This window comes from Nansenia antarctica, assembly GCF_963989245.1.
Source record: "Nansenia antarctica genome assembly, chromosome: 5".
Classification (NCBI taxonomy): Eukaryota; Metazoa; Chordata; class Actinopteri; order Argentiniformes; family Microstomatidae; genus Nansenia; species Nansenia antarctica.
The window spans coordinates 6,273,554-6,293,138 of NC_137690.1; the positions used below are offsets into that span (position 1 = coordinate 6,273,554).

Genomic DNA, 19,585 nt, shown 5'->3' on the forward strand with positions numbered 1-19,585 from the left:
AAGATTTACTTTCCCATAAGACAATACAATCAACATGTGGCTACAGTCAAGTACAGGATACACATGTAGTTCAACTACAGGCAGGACCACTTTCAATAGACTCTTGTACTTAAGTGTTCTACTGCAGTTTCCCAATGGGAAGAAAAAAAGACATTGGGATATTGCAATTCCTCAGTACATTCAATCATATGATTACACTACAATAAAATGTGCATATAAAGTTTGTAACATGGCCATTTCCGGCAGCTTCTATGACACTATGTACGGGATTAAATCACTTGTTGTTGTTGTTTTTTCAGACAGGCATCCAAATGCAAAATACTTCAAAGTTTTGTTACTTAATAATACATAATATCTCCACCAATATTACAATACCACTGCTCTGTGAAGCTTATAAAACTTTGATTAATAATAAAGAAATGAAACGGCTCTCTGCCAGTTGATGGAGTCGATTCAAGGTGAATTCAGTAAATTCAGCAGGATGACAAATGAAAATTCAATTGAATGATCATCAACATATCTCCCATATATACTTGTTCTATATGGGCTTATCAATTCATGAATTGACTTTCCGTGAGTTCCCGCTGAATGTAGTGAATTGAGAGTGAAGGGACCCCAGCCCTGACCTGTGCCTCCCATAGAGGCGATGAATTATAACACCATGGAATTGATGTCTGGAAATCTTCCTCATGTGAGCGTCTCACATGGTTCACTTCTTCCCTTCGTTCTCTGCAGAGGGAGAGAGAGACCACAGACACACATAATGAGAGAGAGAGAGACCACAGACACACATAATGAGAGAGAGAGAGAGACCACAGACACACATAATGAGAGAGAGAGAGAGACCACAGACACACATAATGAGAGAGAGAGAGAGAGAGACCACAGACACACATAATGAGAGAGAGAGAGACCACAGACACACATAATGAGAGAGAGAGAGAGACCACAGACACACATAATGAGAGAGAGAGACCACAGACACACATAATGAGAGAGAGAGAGAGACCACAGACACACATAATGAGAGAGAGAGAGACCACAGACACACATAATGAGAGAGAGAGAGAGACCACAGACACACATAATGAGAGAGAGAGAGAGAGAGACCACAGACACACATAATGAGAGAGAGAGAGACCACAGACACACATAATGAGAGAGAGAGAGAGATCACAGACACACATAATGAGAGAGAGAGAGACCACAGACACACATAATGAGAGAGTGACCACAGACACACATAATGAGAGAGAGAGAGAGACCACAGACACACATAATGAGAGAGAGAGACCACAGACACACATAATGAGAGAGAGAGACCACAGACACACATAATGAGAGAGAGAGAGACCACAGACACACATAATGAGAGAGAGAGAGAGACCACAGACACACATAATGAGAGAGAGAGAGAGACCACAGACACACATAATGAGAGAGAGAGAGAGACCACAGACACACATAATGAGAGAGAGAGAGACCACAGACACACATAATGAGGTAGAGAGAGAGAGAGACCACAGACACACATAATGAGAGAGAGAGAGAGACCACAGACACACATAATGAGAGAGAGAGAGAGAGAGACCACAGACACACATAATGAGAGAGAGAGAGAGAGACCACAGACACACATAATGGAATTTTTCCTGGATACATGGTGTACAGGTTTTTGCCCTTGCTTGCTTGCTTTGTGCCGGTGGTCCTGGCCTCCCCTGGGGGACCGCTGGGTACTGGTAAGCAAACTGGCTAGTAGTCGCTCTATTGGTAGAGGGCTGCAAGGGAATTTTTTCCTGGCTACATAGTATACAGGTTTTTTACTTTTGCCTGCTCGCGGCTCTGTCAGTATTGATTGATTGATTGACTGATTGACTGAACATTTTCATTGTGTGAAGCGCATTGAGTTGCATCTTGTAAGAAATGCGCTATACAAATAAAATTTGATTTGATTTGATTTGATAATGAGAGAGAGAGAGACCACAGACACACATAATGAGAGAGAGAGAGACCACAGACACACATAATGAGAGAGAGAGAGAGACCACAGACACACATAATGAGAGAGAGAGAGAGACCACAGACACACATAATGAGAGAGAGAGACCACAGACACACATAATGAGAGAGAGAGACCACAGACACACATAATGAGAGAGAGAGAGAGAGAGAGACCACAGACACACATAATGAGAGAGAGAGACCACAGACACACATAATGAGAGAGAGAGAGACCACAGACACACATAATGAGAGAGAGAGAGAGACCACAGACACACATAATGAGGTAGAGAGAGAGAGACCGCAGACACACATAATGAGAGAGAGAGACCACAGACACACATAATGAGAGAGAGAGACCACAGACACACATAATGAGAGAGAGAGACCACAGACACACATAATGAGAGAGAGAGACCACAGACACACATAATGAGGTAGAGAGAGAGAGACCGCAGACACACATAATGAGAGAGAGAGACCACAGACACACATAATGAGAGAGAGAGAGAGAGACCACAGACAAACATACAGGTTTCATTTCAAAGACGACATGAGCACTTTATGTTAATCTATTTATTTTCTATATATATGTATCTATTCTTGCCATTTTTATTTCTATTTTTTTATTACTATCCCTGTTTTTCTGTATTTTTTAACGCTATATGTAAAGCACTTTGAATTGTCCCTGTTGTATGACATGTGCTACACAAATAAACTTGCCTTGTCTCACCACGTCTCACATGTAAAGAATGACATAGGGACATAAATAAAGATTAATAATCACTTTTATTATGTTGTACTGTCACTAACAACATAATAAAAGTGATCATTATTCTGTGTTTATGTCATTTTGCTCTGCTATTCATATTAATGTAGTTATGATTAGATTGTAAGCAGAGTTAATGCAGATTACAATCAAGGCAGACGGCTGGGTTGGTTTCAGATTTAACATAAACAAACATAACATACACAACATAACATACAGTACACTGCAGCACGCAAAGCACATCTCACAAATAAACTAAAAAAAGCGAACTCATGGTAGTTCTATTCTAGTCAACCTGCATGTATCTCCCTGTATAAATAAAGTATTTTTCAAAATACAAAGTTTGCAGGAAAAGTGCTATACAAATAGACGTTATTATTATATAGCTCTGTAGGAAATGCTTAGCAGGGGAGGCTGGTGGAGGTGGAAATCAGAGGACGGGCTCATTCCAGGTCATCCGTTCCATGCATTACAATGAGCCCATCCTCTGATTTCTCCCTCCAGCTGCCTCCCCTGGTGCTGAGCCAGGGAGTTGGAGTCAGAATGTAAGTACAGTGCACCATGGGTAGTGGTGGCCTAGTAGAGATAGTGAGCTGGTTGGACTCATGATCAGAAGGTCACGAGTTCAAATCCCACCTGGGAGCACCACCACTAGTGTGCCCTTGAGTAAGGCACTTAGCCCTAGGTTACTCCAGGGAGACTGTCCCTGTAATCTCTAATTGTAAATCACTTTGGATAAAAGCGTCTGCTAAATGGTTCAAATGTAATGTAATGAACTCAAGATGCATCTGTTCAGTCTTGCCTTCGTACAGCATGATATGAGTCCTGACTAACACTACCCTCCATAGCTGCCTTTTTGTTTGTTTTGTTTCTTTTTGTTGTTTATTGTCCTGCTTCTCTTCTCCTTTTCCCCCCCTGTACAATGTCCTTGGGTTTGAGAAAGGTGCTTTTAAATAAAATCTATTATTATTATTATTATTATTATTATTATTATTGTTGTTCTTGTTATTTTTTATTTGTATTCCTATTCTTATTCTTATTCTTATTCTTATTCTTATTCTAATTCGTATTCTAATTCTTCTTATTATTACTATTCATCCAGGAGCTCTGTGATGGTCATTGGCCAGTGGCCAGTCTGTCCTGAGTGAGGAGGAGTTGCCTACCAGTAGTGGATGAGTGTCCTGGTAGCTGCTGGCTGGGGACCAGGCCTCTGGAGCTCAACCCTGGACAGGACAGAGACACACAGCAAATACAATCAAACATATTTGTCGTAATTGACATAGTGAAATGCTTTGGCATCATGCTCCTCACTCAACAACAACAACAGTCAGTGACAATCAATTATAATATACACACAATATAATATAGTAGTAAAAATAATAATAATATATATATATTTAAAAGAGGAAATGTTACTATAGCTAGATAATGTACATTTTTGTAAAAACTTTCTTTAACGAAAACGTTATAGGTAGCCTGTATTCCAGAAATTGAATAATATAATAATATAACTCAGAGTGATATCATTTTGTCCGAAAATGACAAGCACCAGCCTCCAGTCATTCACCGACACATTCGAGATGAATTACGTGAGACGAAAATACATAATGGAGGTGTTTACCGTACCTTGGTAGAGGTCGTACTGCCCTGACATGAGAGGGTATGTCATCCCCAGGTGTGTGTGGTGGTGTGTGTGGAGGTGCCGGGCGAAGGGAGCGTGGTTCCTCTCCCTCTCCGTCTCCCTCTCTCCCTCGGGGGAGCCTTTCTCACCCGGCTGGGGAAGAAACATCAGGAGACTTTTACTCACATCTGTTTCATCTGTATAGTTTCAAGTTTCAAGTTTATTTATCTTATCTTATTTATTTTATTTTATCCCTCTGGAACGCCGTCCCCAACCACATCGGACAGGCCAACACCCTGCCAACATTTAAACAGGCCCTTAAAACCCACCTCTTCAAGCTTGCCTTCACCAGTTAACCCTCTCCCCCTCTCCCCCTCCCCTTCCCATGTGTCCCCAGCACTACCTTAATTATACTTTGTTTTTATTTATATTGTTTCTTTGTTATTACTACTCGATCTTTTCAGTTTGCAAAGTGTCTTTGAGTGTCTAGAAAAGCGCTATATGCAGCACAAGACAATAAGGCATTCAGGTGCATTCAGATACTTTCTGTGTGATAATAATAATGCTCTGTGTGTTGCTTACAAGTGACCTGTATACGATAATTGTATTCACATCACATTTTCTACAGTAAATGATTTATACTTGAATTTCTACATATTCAATGTCCTTCTCTTTCGCCATAAATAGATACTATAACTAGTCCAGTGGAGGCTGGTGGAGGCAGAAATCAGGCTCGGTGGAATGCAGAATGCATTACAATGAGTCCATCCTCCGATTTCTACCTCCACCAGCCTCCACAGAATGAGTCGTTTATTTCATGGATCTCCTGGTCTGCAGGTCCGGTCACCAGTTACCCCCCCAGTCAACCTCCCTCAGTCAGCCTCCCCAGTCAGCCTCCCCCAGTCAGCCTCCCCCAGTCAGCCTCCCCAGTCAGCCACTGTACCAGAAGTGATTTAGAAGTCTGTTCTCATGTTGAGGTAACCCTGGCCTGAGTCATATAAACTCTAGTCTCACCCTCAGACCTTGAGGATGTCCTTTTGGTCTAATGGTAGATCTTAACCCCTCCCTCCCTCCTCCCTCTCTCCCTACGACCTCTCTCCCTCCCCCCTCTCTCCTCCTGCCTTCTCTCCCTCCCCCCTTTCTCCTCGCCCCTGTCTCCTCCCCCCTCTCTCCTAACCACTCTCTCCCTCCCTCCTGTCTCCCTCCCCTCTCTCTCCTAACCCTTCTCTCCCTCCCCCCTTTCTCCTCCCCCCTCTCTCCTAACCACTCTCTCCCTCCCCCCTCTCTCCCTCCCCCCTCTCTCCCTCCTCCCTATCTCCCCCCCTACTCTCCTAACTCCTTCTCTCCCTCCCCCCTTTCTCTCTCTCTCCCTCCCTCCTGTCTCCCTCCCCCCCCTCTCCCCCCTTTCTCCTCCCTCCTGTCTCCTCCCCCCTGTCTCCTCCCCCCTCTCTCTCCCTCCTCCCTCCCTCCCCTCTCTCCCTCCCCCCTCCCCTCTCTCTCCCCCCCCCCCCCCCTCTCCCACACGGGAGGCTGAGGTACGGACCTCCTCTGCTCCGCCACTCACCGCGGGAGACTTGCCGTGATAGGCCAGGCTGTGGTGCTGCTGCAGCAGCTCCAGGGCTGTGGACTCACTGGTGGGCTTGCTGCTGCCGGAGCCGCGACAGTTCTGGGACACGTCCGACTCCTCTCTGCCCGCCGTCTTCCCGTACAGAGGGTAGTGGAAACCTAGCGTGTGCAAAAAAGCACACAACAGCTTTAGAATCATCTAACCTAAGCTAAGGGTGTGGCGGGCTGTGGCGCAGGAAGTAGAGCTGCCGTCTAATGATCGCAAGGTTGGCGTATTGGCGGCCAGGTGTCCTTGGGCAAGACACTGAACCCCAAATTGCTCCCAATGAACGGGCCGGCGCCTTACATGGTCGCTTGCTGCCATTGGTGTGTGAATGTGTGTGTGAATGGGTGAATGAGAGGTCGTTGTAAAGTGCAGTTCATTTACCATTACCATTTAACCGATCTATGTAAACGTAATTTAGAGTAGCTGCTGTACAACCTACAACATCCTACAAAACCTAAAAAGGTATAATTCAATAATAATAATACGTATACACAGTGTTGATATGGGGAGGCTGGTGGAGGTAGAAATCAGAGGACGGGCTCATTGTAATGCACGGAACAGAATATTCCTCGTTCCATTTCCTTGTATTACAATGAGCCGGTCCTCCGATTTCTACCTCCACCAGCCTCCCCTAATGGATTACAGGGGGGAGCTTGTTATACTGTGATGCAATGTTTGCGCTTGTATTACATGTGGAGCGAGCAATACATATAGCAACAATACATAATGTAACTGACGCTTTTGTCCAAAACGATTTACGTTGCAGTGAGTCCAGACATTTTTCAATATATATATTGCAAGTTATAGTTGTTGTGTTCTGGGTTTGTTGACGGCCACAGGGGAGAATACATCACTATGTGTTGAACTGAGCTGAATTTCCACCTCGAGCAGCCAGCCTCCCTGGACACAGTAGCAGTCAAAAGTTTGGACACACATTCTTTCCCATTCTGGTGGAGGTTATACACAGTACCAGTCAAAAGTTTGGACACACTTTCAGAATGGGAAAGTGTGTCTAAACTTTTGACTGCCTGGTACTGCATATAACCTCCACCAGCCTCCCTTGATAATTTGTGACAGCAGCTGGTGAAAGCGGGAACAAAACGGCAACCGACCAAATGTTCCGACTTTTATTCAGAAACATGTAAATCAGTTTCAACGTCGTTGAAAAAATCAATGACACACTCTGAAGTCAAGCCAAAATATTGCAACGCAATGGATTCGTTGAGTAATCCCCCCCGACTACCTAGTTAACTATAACAACTAGGTAGTAACTAGTGGGGATTACTCAACGAATCCATTGCGTTACATTTTTCTGAATAAAAGTCAGACCATTTGGATTGGTTGTTGACTTGTTCCCCCCCCTTTCACCAGCTGCCGTCACATTTGGATTCATCAGCCACAATCATTTAGCTCCGGTGATTCAGAATGATACTGTTACATGTCTGTTTCAACTACAGCCAACACTGGAACCTGGTGGAGGAAATAGAAATGTCTATATGATACGACTCATATTTGATACCATTCCTCATTCCGTTCCATGCATTACAATGAGCCCATCCTCTGACTTCTAGCCTCCCCCTAGCCTCCTCCGCCAACTATAACTATCGCCAAACTACACTAATCTTCCCAGCGTGATTATGGGGTCACTTACCTGGGTAGTTGTGGACCAGAGTGGGTGACATCACCCTGTAGGAGCTGCTGCCCGCGTCACACATCTGCAGGTAGGGGTAGGAGTGCTGGTACTGGATGTACGGCTGCTGGGGGGCGATGGGAGGCGACACCGCCGCGCTGGCGCTCTGGGAGTCGTCAGACCCCACCCCCATTGGCTCCTGATCGTCCTCTTCCTGCTCCTCTAGCCTATCACAGTCCTCTATGTCTGCTGCTGTGGGCGGGTGGTCCTGGTTGTTCTGGACCTGGTTCTGGTTCTGGACCTGGTTCTTGTTGGTCTTTTTAAGTTCCAGTACCGTCTTAGGCCCTGGTTCTGACGGTAGTACCTGAACGTCCCAGTCCTGTGGCCTGTCAGCGTCTAACTCTTCTGATATCTGGGTCATCTCTTCAACCTGATGCTGCTCCATGTATTTGGCCTGAGTTGAACGGCCCCAGAGGTGGACTTCTGAAGGCTACAGTAAATCGATGAGGAAAAGTGTTTGGTTGTGATGGGATTTGGCTTCAATTTCATTCATTCAGTAACCAGTTAATCCCAGTGACTCAATCAAATGCATTCAATTCAATTCATTCATTCACAATTCATTCATTCATTCAATTCCCAGTGTGAAAAGGCAAACCAACCCATCAAAACGCATATGAATGGACACTCATATCATATCAAAAGCAGAATGTGCTGTTGAAATTGTTCCCCTTATTTAGATATGTTAAAAGGTTCACATGTATAGTTAGAAATGAATAGGTTCAAATGAAACAGCCCAGCCTCCTCAAACTATCTCTCTTAACTTAAAACAAATTATGCAAACGTACGTCCATCTCGTCTACACCGCCAAATATTATAAACATGTTTCCTCCATCCTCACTAAAGCTTTACATACTGAACCAACAACCTGTTTAAAGAAGACCTCTTTCCCACAACTTTCCCTTACATACCAAAACAATCAAGAACAACTAAAGACAGAATGAAAAACTTACATTGGAAAATGATACATTTGAGTCCAGATCTGTCAGATTATTTGGTGATTTCATGCCATCACTGTCTTTGACATGGCCCTGGTTGTCTGTCATCGCCATAGCGTTGACCAGCGTCTGTTTCCCGTGCTGAGAGGTCAGAGTCAGTCCTGGTCTGTCCTCCATCTCTACGAAGGAGAGGCCCGCTTTGGAGCAGCAGGCTTTGACAGAGTCAGTCCCTTTGGACAGCACAGCGGCGGCACCAGAGGACATAATGTGTTTCATCTCGTCTGGCTCTCTGTTAACCTGACCCCCGCCTCTCTGCTTGCTGCCCTGCTGCTGCTGCTGGTCACAACACTTAGACGTAGCCATGAGGAGTTTCTGGTCCATGTAGAGTCCCCTGGCGTACTGCCCGTAGTACAGAGACTGGGCCAGGGCGGTCTGCGTCTGCGTCATGGCCAGCTGGAGCTGAGACTGAGAACTGGAGGTCAGTATGGCGTCGGCCTTTTTGGAGTCCGAAAAGTCGTGAGCGTTCTTCATCTCCTCGTTGGCCTCCTTCAACGGGTCTTCCTTCTTGCTTTTGTTGTTGTTGTCGTGAGGGGCGGAGGAGCTCTTGTGGAAAGCGGCGGCGTTGGCGTTCGATTGGCTGCCGGTCTGCATGTAACCCTGGAGATAGTAGGGGTCGTATCCGTGGTAATAGGGGGACTGAGGGTCTTTAGTGACCGGCCCTGGGGGAGGAGCTGACACAGACGGGGGGGTCTTGGCGGAGGTGGGGGTGTTGTTGTTGTTGATGTTGATGTTGACCTCCGAGACCGAGCTGGCCTTAGACCTTGTCGAGTCCGAACGACAGTCCGAGCCGCCGTCGTCCCCTGCGTCGGAGATGTCAGAGTAGGCGGGGCTGTTAGTCTTGGTGGTGCTGCTATCTCCTCCTGTTAAACTACTACCACAGTCCATTCTAGAAGAGCTGCCTATGGAGGGACTGGGAGCGTTGTCGGTGAAGGTGTAAACCTTATCAGCCTCGGCTCTGATAATGGCCATTCTACTCTCCTGAGATTCCGTAAGGCCGTTGCCTACGTCCTGTTTACTCAAATGTTCCTTCAGAAGGCTTCCGTGGGGTTCCTTTCCCGCCATCTTTGTCACGTCCTCGATCTTTAGTTGAATGATGTTGTTGTTGTCACCGTTGGCGGCCCTGCTGCTGGCGTCTTTGTTGTGTTTGTCCTTTGATCTCTTCTTCTCTTTCTTCCGGCTTTCTTTACAGGTGACTAGTGTCGCTCCTTTCACCTGACTGGGCTCCACCACGATGCTCAGCTTTGGTTTGATGGGTTTCAGCGAGAGGTTCTTGGTTGTTATTGTTGATGTCGATGATGTTGTCGTTGTTGTTGTTGATGACGATGCCGCGAGGGGAAGAGCGGCCATAGGGGAGGCTTGCTGGGGAACAGGTTCTGTCGGGCTATTGTTAGTGTTAGTGGGGTACGCAGCGTTGGGGATGGCTATCAGCTTTGGGGGGGCTGGGGCTGGGGCGATGGGCCTGTTGGTTCTGGATTTAGACGAACACTTCTCCACTTTTCCGTTTGCCTTTTTGCCTTTGTCACAAACCCCTTTCTTATCGATGAAGCCCTCCGCCTCCAACTTCGGCATCTCCACGGAGGAGTTCCTGTCCGTGACCAGGCAGTTCTCCAGCACCACGGTCATGTTGGAGATGATCGGCAGGTTACTCAGGTCGTCGATGAGTCCCTCCTTGATCAGTGAGTTCCTCCTGGTTTTGGAGTGGGCGGTGGGACTGTGGTCACTGTTGATCAACAAGCGCCTGTTCTTAGGAGAGCCCACAGTGGTGACCCTGTAGAGGGGGCTGGGCTTCTTGGATGAGGTGTTAGTGACAGTCTCTGAGCAGTCGAACGTCATGTTGCTGAGAGACTCTTCGCAGTCCGACAGCCTGTCCTCGCTCTCCGTCTCAAACTCCGCCTTCCTGTCGTCCTCCAGGTGGGCGTGCGTCTGGTGGTAGCGCAGCCCGTTGATGTGTTTGTACTTCTTGTTGCAGTTGGGGTGGGGGCAGTCGATCAGGATGGGAGAGGTGCACGGCGGATCCAGGAACGTGGGATCCGACTTTCCCTGCGGAGTGGACGGAGCGCTGCGGGACTTGGCGCGCATCCTCTTCCCGTTGCCGTTCTTGGCGTCCTCGGAGACCAAGCTCAGGTCGAGGTCGGCGGGAGGTTTGGTTTTCCGTTTGCCGGACGTGAGGGAGGTGGTGGTGGTTTTGATCTCCTCCACCGTGAAGAAGGGCGGAGTCCTGCAGTTGTTGATCAGGTTGAGGCTCGTTCTGCGTCCCTGGGGGTGGAAATTAACCTTTATTTGCAGAGCACTCTTTATACATACATCAAATCGCAGTTAAAAGTGCACACAGAAGTGAAAATATTTACAAAGCATATATACTGTAAAACAACAATATATAAACCATATATAAAACACATGACGGAATAGAATGAAGATTAAAATAGTATTACAATTAAAGCCACACTCTGTGATTTATTCATATAATTAATAAAGTTGGCCACTGCTAAAAAAATAAACAATGCAATAAGTCCTCATTATTTTGGTTATTCATCAAAGGGGTGCGTCTCATCATCTGAAATTAATGGAAAAAGTGCAGACTCTGGCTTTAACGGCAACTAGTAGATCTATTGTATAAAAACAGTAAAACAGGCACCTTGTGTATAGCCCCTGCTCCACCCCCTCCACGGCTCTTGTGTGGCAGTCCTCTGACCTTGGGAAGACCGGGGTCAATGCAAGGTCGCTCAGGGATAGCCAATCGCATCCGTTTACCGCGGCCACGCCCACCTGGCATCTCAGGGTCACTGGAGGGTGACTCACAAAACCTAGAAGAAGAAAGAGGAAACGTGTTACAGTTACAAAACCTAGAAGAAGAAGAAGAAGGAGAAGAAGAAGAAGAAGAAGAAGAAGACAGGAGGTGTATTACAGTTACACAAAATGCACACATGATTGCGGAGCAGCTGCTTTAACAATGTCATGCAAAAACACATGCAAAATTGCTCTCTTTCTAAAAAAAGATCCAAAAATGCAAATTATCATCATACATATTCATTAAGTGTATGAATCCTTGATTATGTATCTGTTTATGTATACTGTACTGTTTGAGTAAACACACAGTCTGTGATCGGTATTACCTGGGTGGGGCCCAGTCATGTTTGGTGCAGTCTAGCAAGGTTCCCACGTAGGTCCTCTTCCTCCATGTCACGTTGACAACCAGGACACCTGCCAATCAAAATACTTTAGAAATGGCTACAAATATGTGACCGACCATTGTCTTTTATTGTTTTTCAGAGGCCTACTCCTCTGACCAGCACAGCATCTCCAAGTACGAGCCTGAATGGTTCTTGTCTGTAATGTGCAGTCTGTTTTCTTACTCAAAGACCATCTGACATTTCCAAAAGCAATTACCCTCTCAGCGATTTACCAACACAGCTTAGCAGCGAAATGTTGAATAGATGTTATGCTACTCTCCCAATTAGACCCCAGTGGTGACTGCATAAACAAACAACACCTTCATATGAGTGATTCTACACAATAACATCTTATGAAAGATTACGGCTGTTAACCAACCTTATGGACGACAATCCTGCCACATTATCTTAAAAGAAGTGAACGCTGAAAACCGTGGAACCACACATAGCCTACAGACACAGAAATCTGCTTTGTTAATCCGACAATTATAATGAGCTCTGCTATTGCATTTTGATATGCATTCATCAAACGGCTAGGTCTCAGTCGGGGACGTTAAGATGGTGGTCGCAATTAGCATTTGCTTAATCAATATGCACTAGGCATCACCGCCACCCCCCGACATTAACCAAGGAAGGTGATCCAGTCTTCATGCCTTGATGGGGAAGTCCCCTGGCAGAGCTCTCTAATAAAACCGGCTAAAACCTCCTACTTCAAATAGACACGCAGTGGAAAAATAGGCCCCCGTTATAAAACAAACACAGCAAAACATCAGATGTATGTATTCCCCTGTGCTTTTTGTTGTTGCTTCAGCAGAGCCGTAATTAAAAACCAGGCTAGGATACAAGCACATCTTCTGGCTCACAAATCACTTGCACCCAGAAACTGGCAGTGCATAGCAAAGGCGGAACACTTTTTCACAAGAGACACCTCTGTACTGTGTCTCCCTCGAGTGAAACAGAGAGGTGGTTCTTGTCGTCTCCCCGGTAGTAACTGGATCAAATGAATTGGGTTGCTGAATATATTCTGTTTCTGTTTACACCTTCGCAAGACACATTATTTCTGGACTGTTCTCACTGTGTGTATCTAATGTTTCAGATGTCTATTTTTATTCTAGTATTCTATTGGCACTTTATTTTCTTGTTGTTATTGGTGAGCTGCTGTAACGCCTTAATTTAAACTCAGGGATCAATAAAGTACCTATCTATCTATCTATCTATCTATCTATCTATCTATCTATCTATCTATCTATAGACTATAAACTCTGCACTGCACTTTATATATATAGCACTATCCAATGCACTGTTGTCTGTCCTGTGTTGTCCTGTTTTTTGCATTTGTTTTTGTTCATGTATACATGTGAAAAAAGCATAAACACACCTACTGTCATGCCAAAGCAAATTCCTATGTGTCAAGCATAATGGCAATAAACGTTATCTGAATCTGAATCTGAATCTGAATCTATCTATCTATCTATCTATCTATTTCTCTGATCATGAATATTAATATGGTATGGTGTATCTGATTGCTGTTAATAACTCCTGAGCTGAATGAATGTGACCTACCTACTGATAATGGCCCCTTTTTTTTCTAAGTGTAGGGAAGAGAGGATGTCGCTGATATTATCCTCCGTAAGTGTTCTTCAGCTATCACTGCGGGAGAACAAAAGGGCTCCACATGGAACCCAAAATGGTTGCTCAAAGGGTTCTAGAAGAGGGACAGCGAAGCAACTGTTATAATAGGTTCTAATCTAGGTAGAACAATGTAGTCTATGATGTGCTGTACTGTACATGTCAGGGTTCGGTTTAATTCACTCTGTACAAAACATTTTAAATAAATTTGACTCCAGCTGCGTTAACGAAAGCCATTGTTTTACATGAGAAAAAATTTGAATATATATCAATGAATTCATATGATTTAAATTGACCCTTTTGCATTGATTGAGTGAGTGAATCAAAATGGACCCCTGTCCTGGTACATATCAACCCCAGGATAGAGAGCTTTGAAAGCCAAGTAAACTGTAACAACGACCCCCTGAGTTATTACAAGCCATTTTACATTTTATGTCAGTTGAAACACATTTCCTATAGACAGACATAACATGTTATGATATATTATGAAGACATTATAAGGCGTCACACATGCCTATAATGACTTATAATGCCTCATACTGTAAATGGCAAATGGTAAATGGACTGCACTTATACAGCTCCTTTTCTGCTGCTCCAAAGCTGCTCCAAAGAGCTTTACAACGGCCTCTCATTCACCCATTCACACACACATTCACACACCAAAGGCGGCAAGCCTGCCTGTAAAAAGTGTCAGCGAAAGGCCTTCTCCTCACCTTCCTCTGTCTCGTGCCACACGATGCCCTCCAGGTTGACGCTGGTGCCCGGTTGGCAGGGCCCCAGGCAGCAGGCGTCCCCGTCCGCCCCCACTGCATCCTGGGTGCTGGTGCCTATGGACCGGGTCCTCACCAGGAGCTGCTTGGAGGGGGGGGACGCTGGGGAGAACTGGGCGCTGGACACCGGGCCTGGGGGCCCAGGGAGTGGGGGGGCAGGCACTGTGAACATTGGGTCCACCTGGAAAGGAGAGGAGGGGAGGAAGGGAGGTATGGGGGTGAAGGGAGGGATGGAGGTAGGGATGGAGGGAGGGAGGGAGGTAGGGATGGAGGTAGGGATAGAGGTAGGAAGGGAGGAATGGAGGAAGGGAGGAAGGGAGGGATGGAGGGACAGAGGGAGGAAGGGAGGGATGGAGGGAGGAAGGGAGTTAGGAAGGGATGGAGGTAGGGATGGAGGTAGAAGGGAGGAAGGGATGGAGGTAGGTATAGAGGGGGGAAGGGAGGAAGGGAGGGATGGAGGGAGGAAGGAAGGGAGTTAGGAATGGATGGAGGTAGAGATGGAGGTAGAAGGGAGGAAGGGATGGATGGAGGGATGAAGGGAGGGAGGGCGGAGGGAGGAAGGGAGGGAGGTAGGGAGGGAGGAAGGGAGGTAGGTAGGGAGGAATGGAGGGAGGTAGGGAGGGAGGGAAGAAGGGAGGGACAGAGGGAGGAAGAGTGGAATGGAGGAAGGGAGGTAGGTAGGGAGGAATGGTGTGAGAGAGGTAGGGAGGGAGGGAGGGAGGAAGGGAGGGACAGAGGGAGGAAGGTAGGGAGGGAGGAAGGGAGGTAGGTAGGGAGGAATGGAGGGAGGTAGGGAGGGAGGGAGGGAAGAAGGGAGGGACAGAGGGAGGAAGGGTGGAATGGTGTGAGAGAGGTAGGGAGGGAGGGAGGAAGGGAGGGAGGGAGGAAGGGAGGAATGGAGGGAGGTAGGGACAGCATGACCTCTGACTCTTCAGTTCTACCAGCCTGGGGTGTTTCAGGACATCACTAGCATACTTTGCTTGCAGTGTTACACAGCTTCCATTCATGAAAGGATATTAAACAAAGGAAAATGCTCTGCAATCAAAAATCACATTTGAAGTGTTTACGAGGGATATTTAATCAAATATTTAATCATCATTCACACAAATCTGTTTATTCTCAAATTGGCAATTGTGTGAATCACAGCCATGATCATTTCAGCAGCCTAATGATAAGATCCTGTGAAAGGTGTTTTTGTGCTGTTCAATTGCAAGAGAATAAATAAATAATTGCCTTTCAGTTTGCAATTTAGAAAGGTTGTTGTGTGGTGCCTGGGTGGCGTAGCTCACTAAAGCACACGCCTCATAATCACAGGGTCCCTGGTTCGATTCTGGCCGTTGACCTATCCTGCATGTCATCCCTCCTCTCTCTCACCCACATCCTTCCTGTCAATCTGTACTGTCTCTATCCCAATAAAGCCCCCCCCCCCCCCAAAAAAAAATAAAGAATTAAAGAATTACTCTCATAGCTCCATTTACTCACAGATGTACTCCCGAGAGAATAGATTGTATCATTTTATATGACTTGATACTTATTTTTCCCAGTTTAATGATTACATTCTGTTGTACAAGTTGTTCTGTAGATAAACCAAGCTCTCAGAGATTATGAGCAGTGTGCCGTACTAAAACAATGCATAATTGCCTTTCAGTTTGTAATTTAGATTCGTGAGTGTACTCTCAAAGCTCAACGTAAGCATGTTTTAACCTCTGGGAGACTAGATTGTATCAATTTGAATATAAACGCATCTTTTAACCCACAGGAATTGCGTCGAATTACACCATCACGTGACAAGAAAGAGAAATCATCGCAACGAAGTAGTTTCTAGTTCTTATCTGATTGAATGCGGAGCTGTGGAGCTTTGGGACCAAAACAAAGACGTTCTGCTGCGGGCCCACCAGTGCTCTGGGAAAGGCAGTTCCGTACCCTCCCTCCCTCCCTCCCTCCCTCCCTCCCTCCCATCCTCCCTCCTTTCCCTCCTTCCCTCCTCAGACATCCCATCACATTCCCATCAACATAAACAGCTCTACAACATTGACCACTTATAAGAAACCAGAGAAACGCTGATTTACTCTTTTGTGGGATTCATATTACCTGACAATACACTTATGGCATGCACCACAGGCCTCCATTGTTAGAGCCTGTTTGTGTGTGTGTGTGTGTGTGTGTGTGTGTGTGTGTGTGCGTGTGCACGTGCACGTGCGCTTGCGCGTGTGTGTTGTATGATTTTAATATGCAGCACTGTGAGGGGCTGTGAGCCAAGAGGAGGAAGGAAGCAAAGAAAGATGGCTACCGTTCACACACACTCCTCTCCCCATACTGCTGAGTGAGCACCATTGATAGCTGACAGCACTTGTGCCTCCTCCTACCTTATGATAACTGAGATTCTACTAACAACATCAACAGTGTACTCAAGCGTATCATAGGTCTTAAGACCCAGGTATAGATATTCAATGGGGGTTGGGCTCCACAATTGTATTAGAACAAAAAATACTGTATAACAACTAACCAATCAATGCCACAACCCTTTTCCAAATTGATTGAGCATATAAAAGGTTGATTATTAATGCAAATTAGTCTGCTACTTTGGTTGCTTACAGTACAAAGAACATAACATAAAAATCCATTATGTTTGCTCGAATCCAATTCAGAAGAAAAGTATAATTATAATGGTAATAAAGATAAACACTATCATTATCATATCATTACCTAAATGAAAAAAACCCCAGTAGTAATGGACCTGACAAAACCCTATACCTAGAATGAAATTCCTTAAGAGTTTCAGAAATCTACTTACAGTACAGTAGATTAAAAATACTAGAAGTAGATGAAAAAAAATCTAACATGGCTGCATTTGGTATGTGTGATCACATTGTGTAGGCTATCAATTCCCCGAGCTCAAATCTTGAGTAGGCTCTCATTTTTCATTGTCATTATTCTCAGTGCTCTTTTATTACCCCACACCCACAGCGCAGCTTACCATTCCACTACCAAAACCTTTCTGGCTGCACGACTGACCCTTATAGTACACTACGCTTAAGGCTACCCCTTGTCGCTGTATTATTGATTACACTACATTAACAGTGTCTGCATTGTTAATAGAGTGGCATCATCATCATCAAGGCGCTGTAAATAATAGCCAGAGCCAGTTGATTTGCTGCTCCTTCTGCTGTACATCAATGTGCCCTATAATCAAGTCTGATGTGTTTATCCATTCAGAATATCTTTTTATTTTTTTTGGGGGGGGGGTTATATGGTTACGGCCTGGACTGAGCTGTGCTGGGGCCTTTCTGCTTTTGCTTTTCTGGAACAGCTGATGTGTTATGCTGTGAATAAGGATCTGTGTGATTAGGGCTACAATGCATCTCTCTCTCTCATATATACATATATCTTCATTACCTTATTGACCTGGCATCTGCCGAAGGACAATCCTATTACCCTGCCTATATACCTCTCATCTGAAAAGATAATTGCACATAATTGAGCTGTTGTGACTTGTGAGCGATGTTTATGCGATTGTTTGTTGTTTTAATCGTGGGCTATTAAGCAGTAAACGGGCTTACCTTTTCTGCTCTCGGTTTCTTTGACGATGCGCCCGTGTCGTCATGCTTCCTTACAACAATAGCGCTCCCTCCACCTCCCTTTACTCCACAATCCAGAGGGTTTTGGGTGATGTCTCCCATATTACCGTCTGTGTACTCTGCACAATGACACGGGTTATCCTCTCTGCTTCCAACATGCATGGTGCATGCATGCTCAGGTAGTGGAGGATTGAAGACAGGAGAAGGACTCGTTCGCCCATCGTTGTGTTTTTTCTCTCTCCTCCTCGTCCTGACAGCATCCCTCTCCCTTTTCCAGCCCCTGATGAGATGTTTCCCCTTTTTTTCCTCTTTGCCTTTGGCGCATAAAGCGGCCGCGCTTCTTACATCACCGGGTGTGTTTGGGTTGTCGCTGTCCGCTTGGCCCGGTGCTGAATTCATCATGTCCAACATGCGTCCTTGAGCCTCCGGACGCCGACCGCCTCCTCTGCTGCACATCTCCGCGATGCCACACAGGGCGAGGAGCGACGACGACTCCGAATCTGAATCTTTGCAAGTTTTAGTATTGCTCCTTTTCACTCGGCATTTCCTCGACTCTTTGCCGAAATTGATCCCCTGGATGATTTGAACGGAGGGGAATGTGAGTCTGTGGTCTGTGTCGGCGTTGTTGTCGGTGAGACAGGAGGACAGCTCCCCGCAATCCGTCATCGCCCCATTTTTCCCTTTCAAAAACCGATTCATCTCCAGTCTTTGTCGATCCCTGTCCAAATCAGCATTCCAGTCAATCATCAAATTCGCCTGCCGCGATATATCCCGCCAGCGACCACCACAGCCATAACCGGCGTTTTCAATTGCTTTTGGCTTATCACTCTTCTCAAGTGAGAAACAGACTGTCTGACACCCAATAGAGATGAATTCTGACAGAAAAACGGTGATAGGACCCCTGTGCTCACAATAGGAGGGAATAGTCAGATTTAAAGTGGACCAACATAGGCCACTCAACCATGTTCAGGCTTATACGCTTTGTTCTGGACGTCAGAGTTGCCCTGTTGGTGCTGTAAAGTGAAAGTAATGGATTCAGTAAAGCCCTCTGATCTAATCAATACTTATATGAAGATTTATTCTCACGAATATAATATTTGCTGAATCAAAAGTGTTTCATGGTATTATATTCTCCATGGGCGAGAAGCAAATGGCTCAATATACAGGCCTATACATTTGTAATAGTCCCCATAACTGTAATAAAAAGCACCCAGTAGACCAGTGGAGGCTGGTGGAGGTAGAAATCGGAGGACTGGCTCATTGTAAATGCATGGAATGGACTGAGGAAAAATATCAAACACAAGGAATGGTATCAAACACACATTATTAGATACCATTCCTCATTCCGTTCCATGCATGACAGAGAGCCCGTCCTCCGATTTCTACCTCCACCAGCCTCCACTGCAGTAGGCCTATAGGTAATATGAGTATTCTAATATTGTGACACTGTCTGCAACTATACAAACACGGGCGTAACCGTCTAGTTTACTACGCCAAATATTTGGACATAATGGATTTACATATACTATGTTTGAATAGTACATGTTGTTTGACTATACGATTGGCTGCAGGCAAGTCCAACACGAATACAGCACTTTTCCTTCTCTCTGATGTGCCTCCATCCTGGCCGTCGCTCGGAGTCCGCCATGTTGACAGACAGACCTCTTGACAACCATTGTCTTCCGTCAAGAGGGCCTTGCATCCCAGCAACTGTCTCATACCACTAATAAACTATCGACCCCCCCCACCC

General features: G+C 45.7%; 1 protein-coding gene across 1 annotated transcript; it reads right to left on the reverse strand.

Annotated features, from left to right (window-relative positions):
- Positions 1 to 709: 709 nt before the first annotated feature.
- znf608 (zinc finger protein 608) lies at positions 710 to 19,554 on the reverse strand (the record flags this gene model as incomplete). The annotated part of the gene is made up of 11 exons (XM_080532979.1): positions 710 to 729; positions 3,934 to 3,993; positions 4,397 to 4,544; positions 5,956 to 6,116; positions 7,655 to 8,087; positions 8,644 to 10,944; positions 11,324 to 11,492; positions 11,802 to 11,889; positions 14,201 to 14,438; positions 17,818 to 18,663; positions 19,498 to 19,554. The coding sequence occupies 11 exons, from the start codon at positions 19,552 to 19,554 to the stop codon at positions 710 to 712; spliced, it is 4,521 nt and encodes a 1,506-aa protein (XP_080389105.1).
- Positions 19,555 to 19,585: the final 31 nt, after the last annotated feature.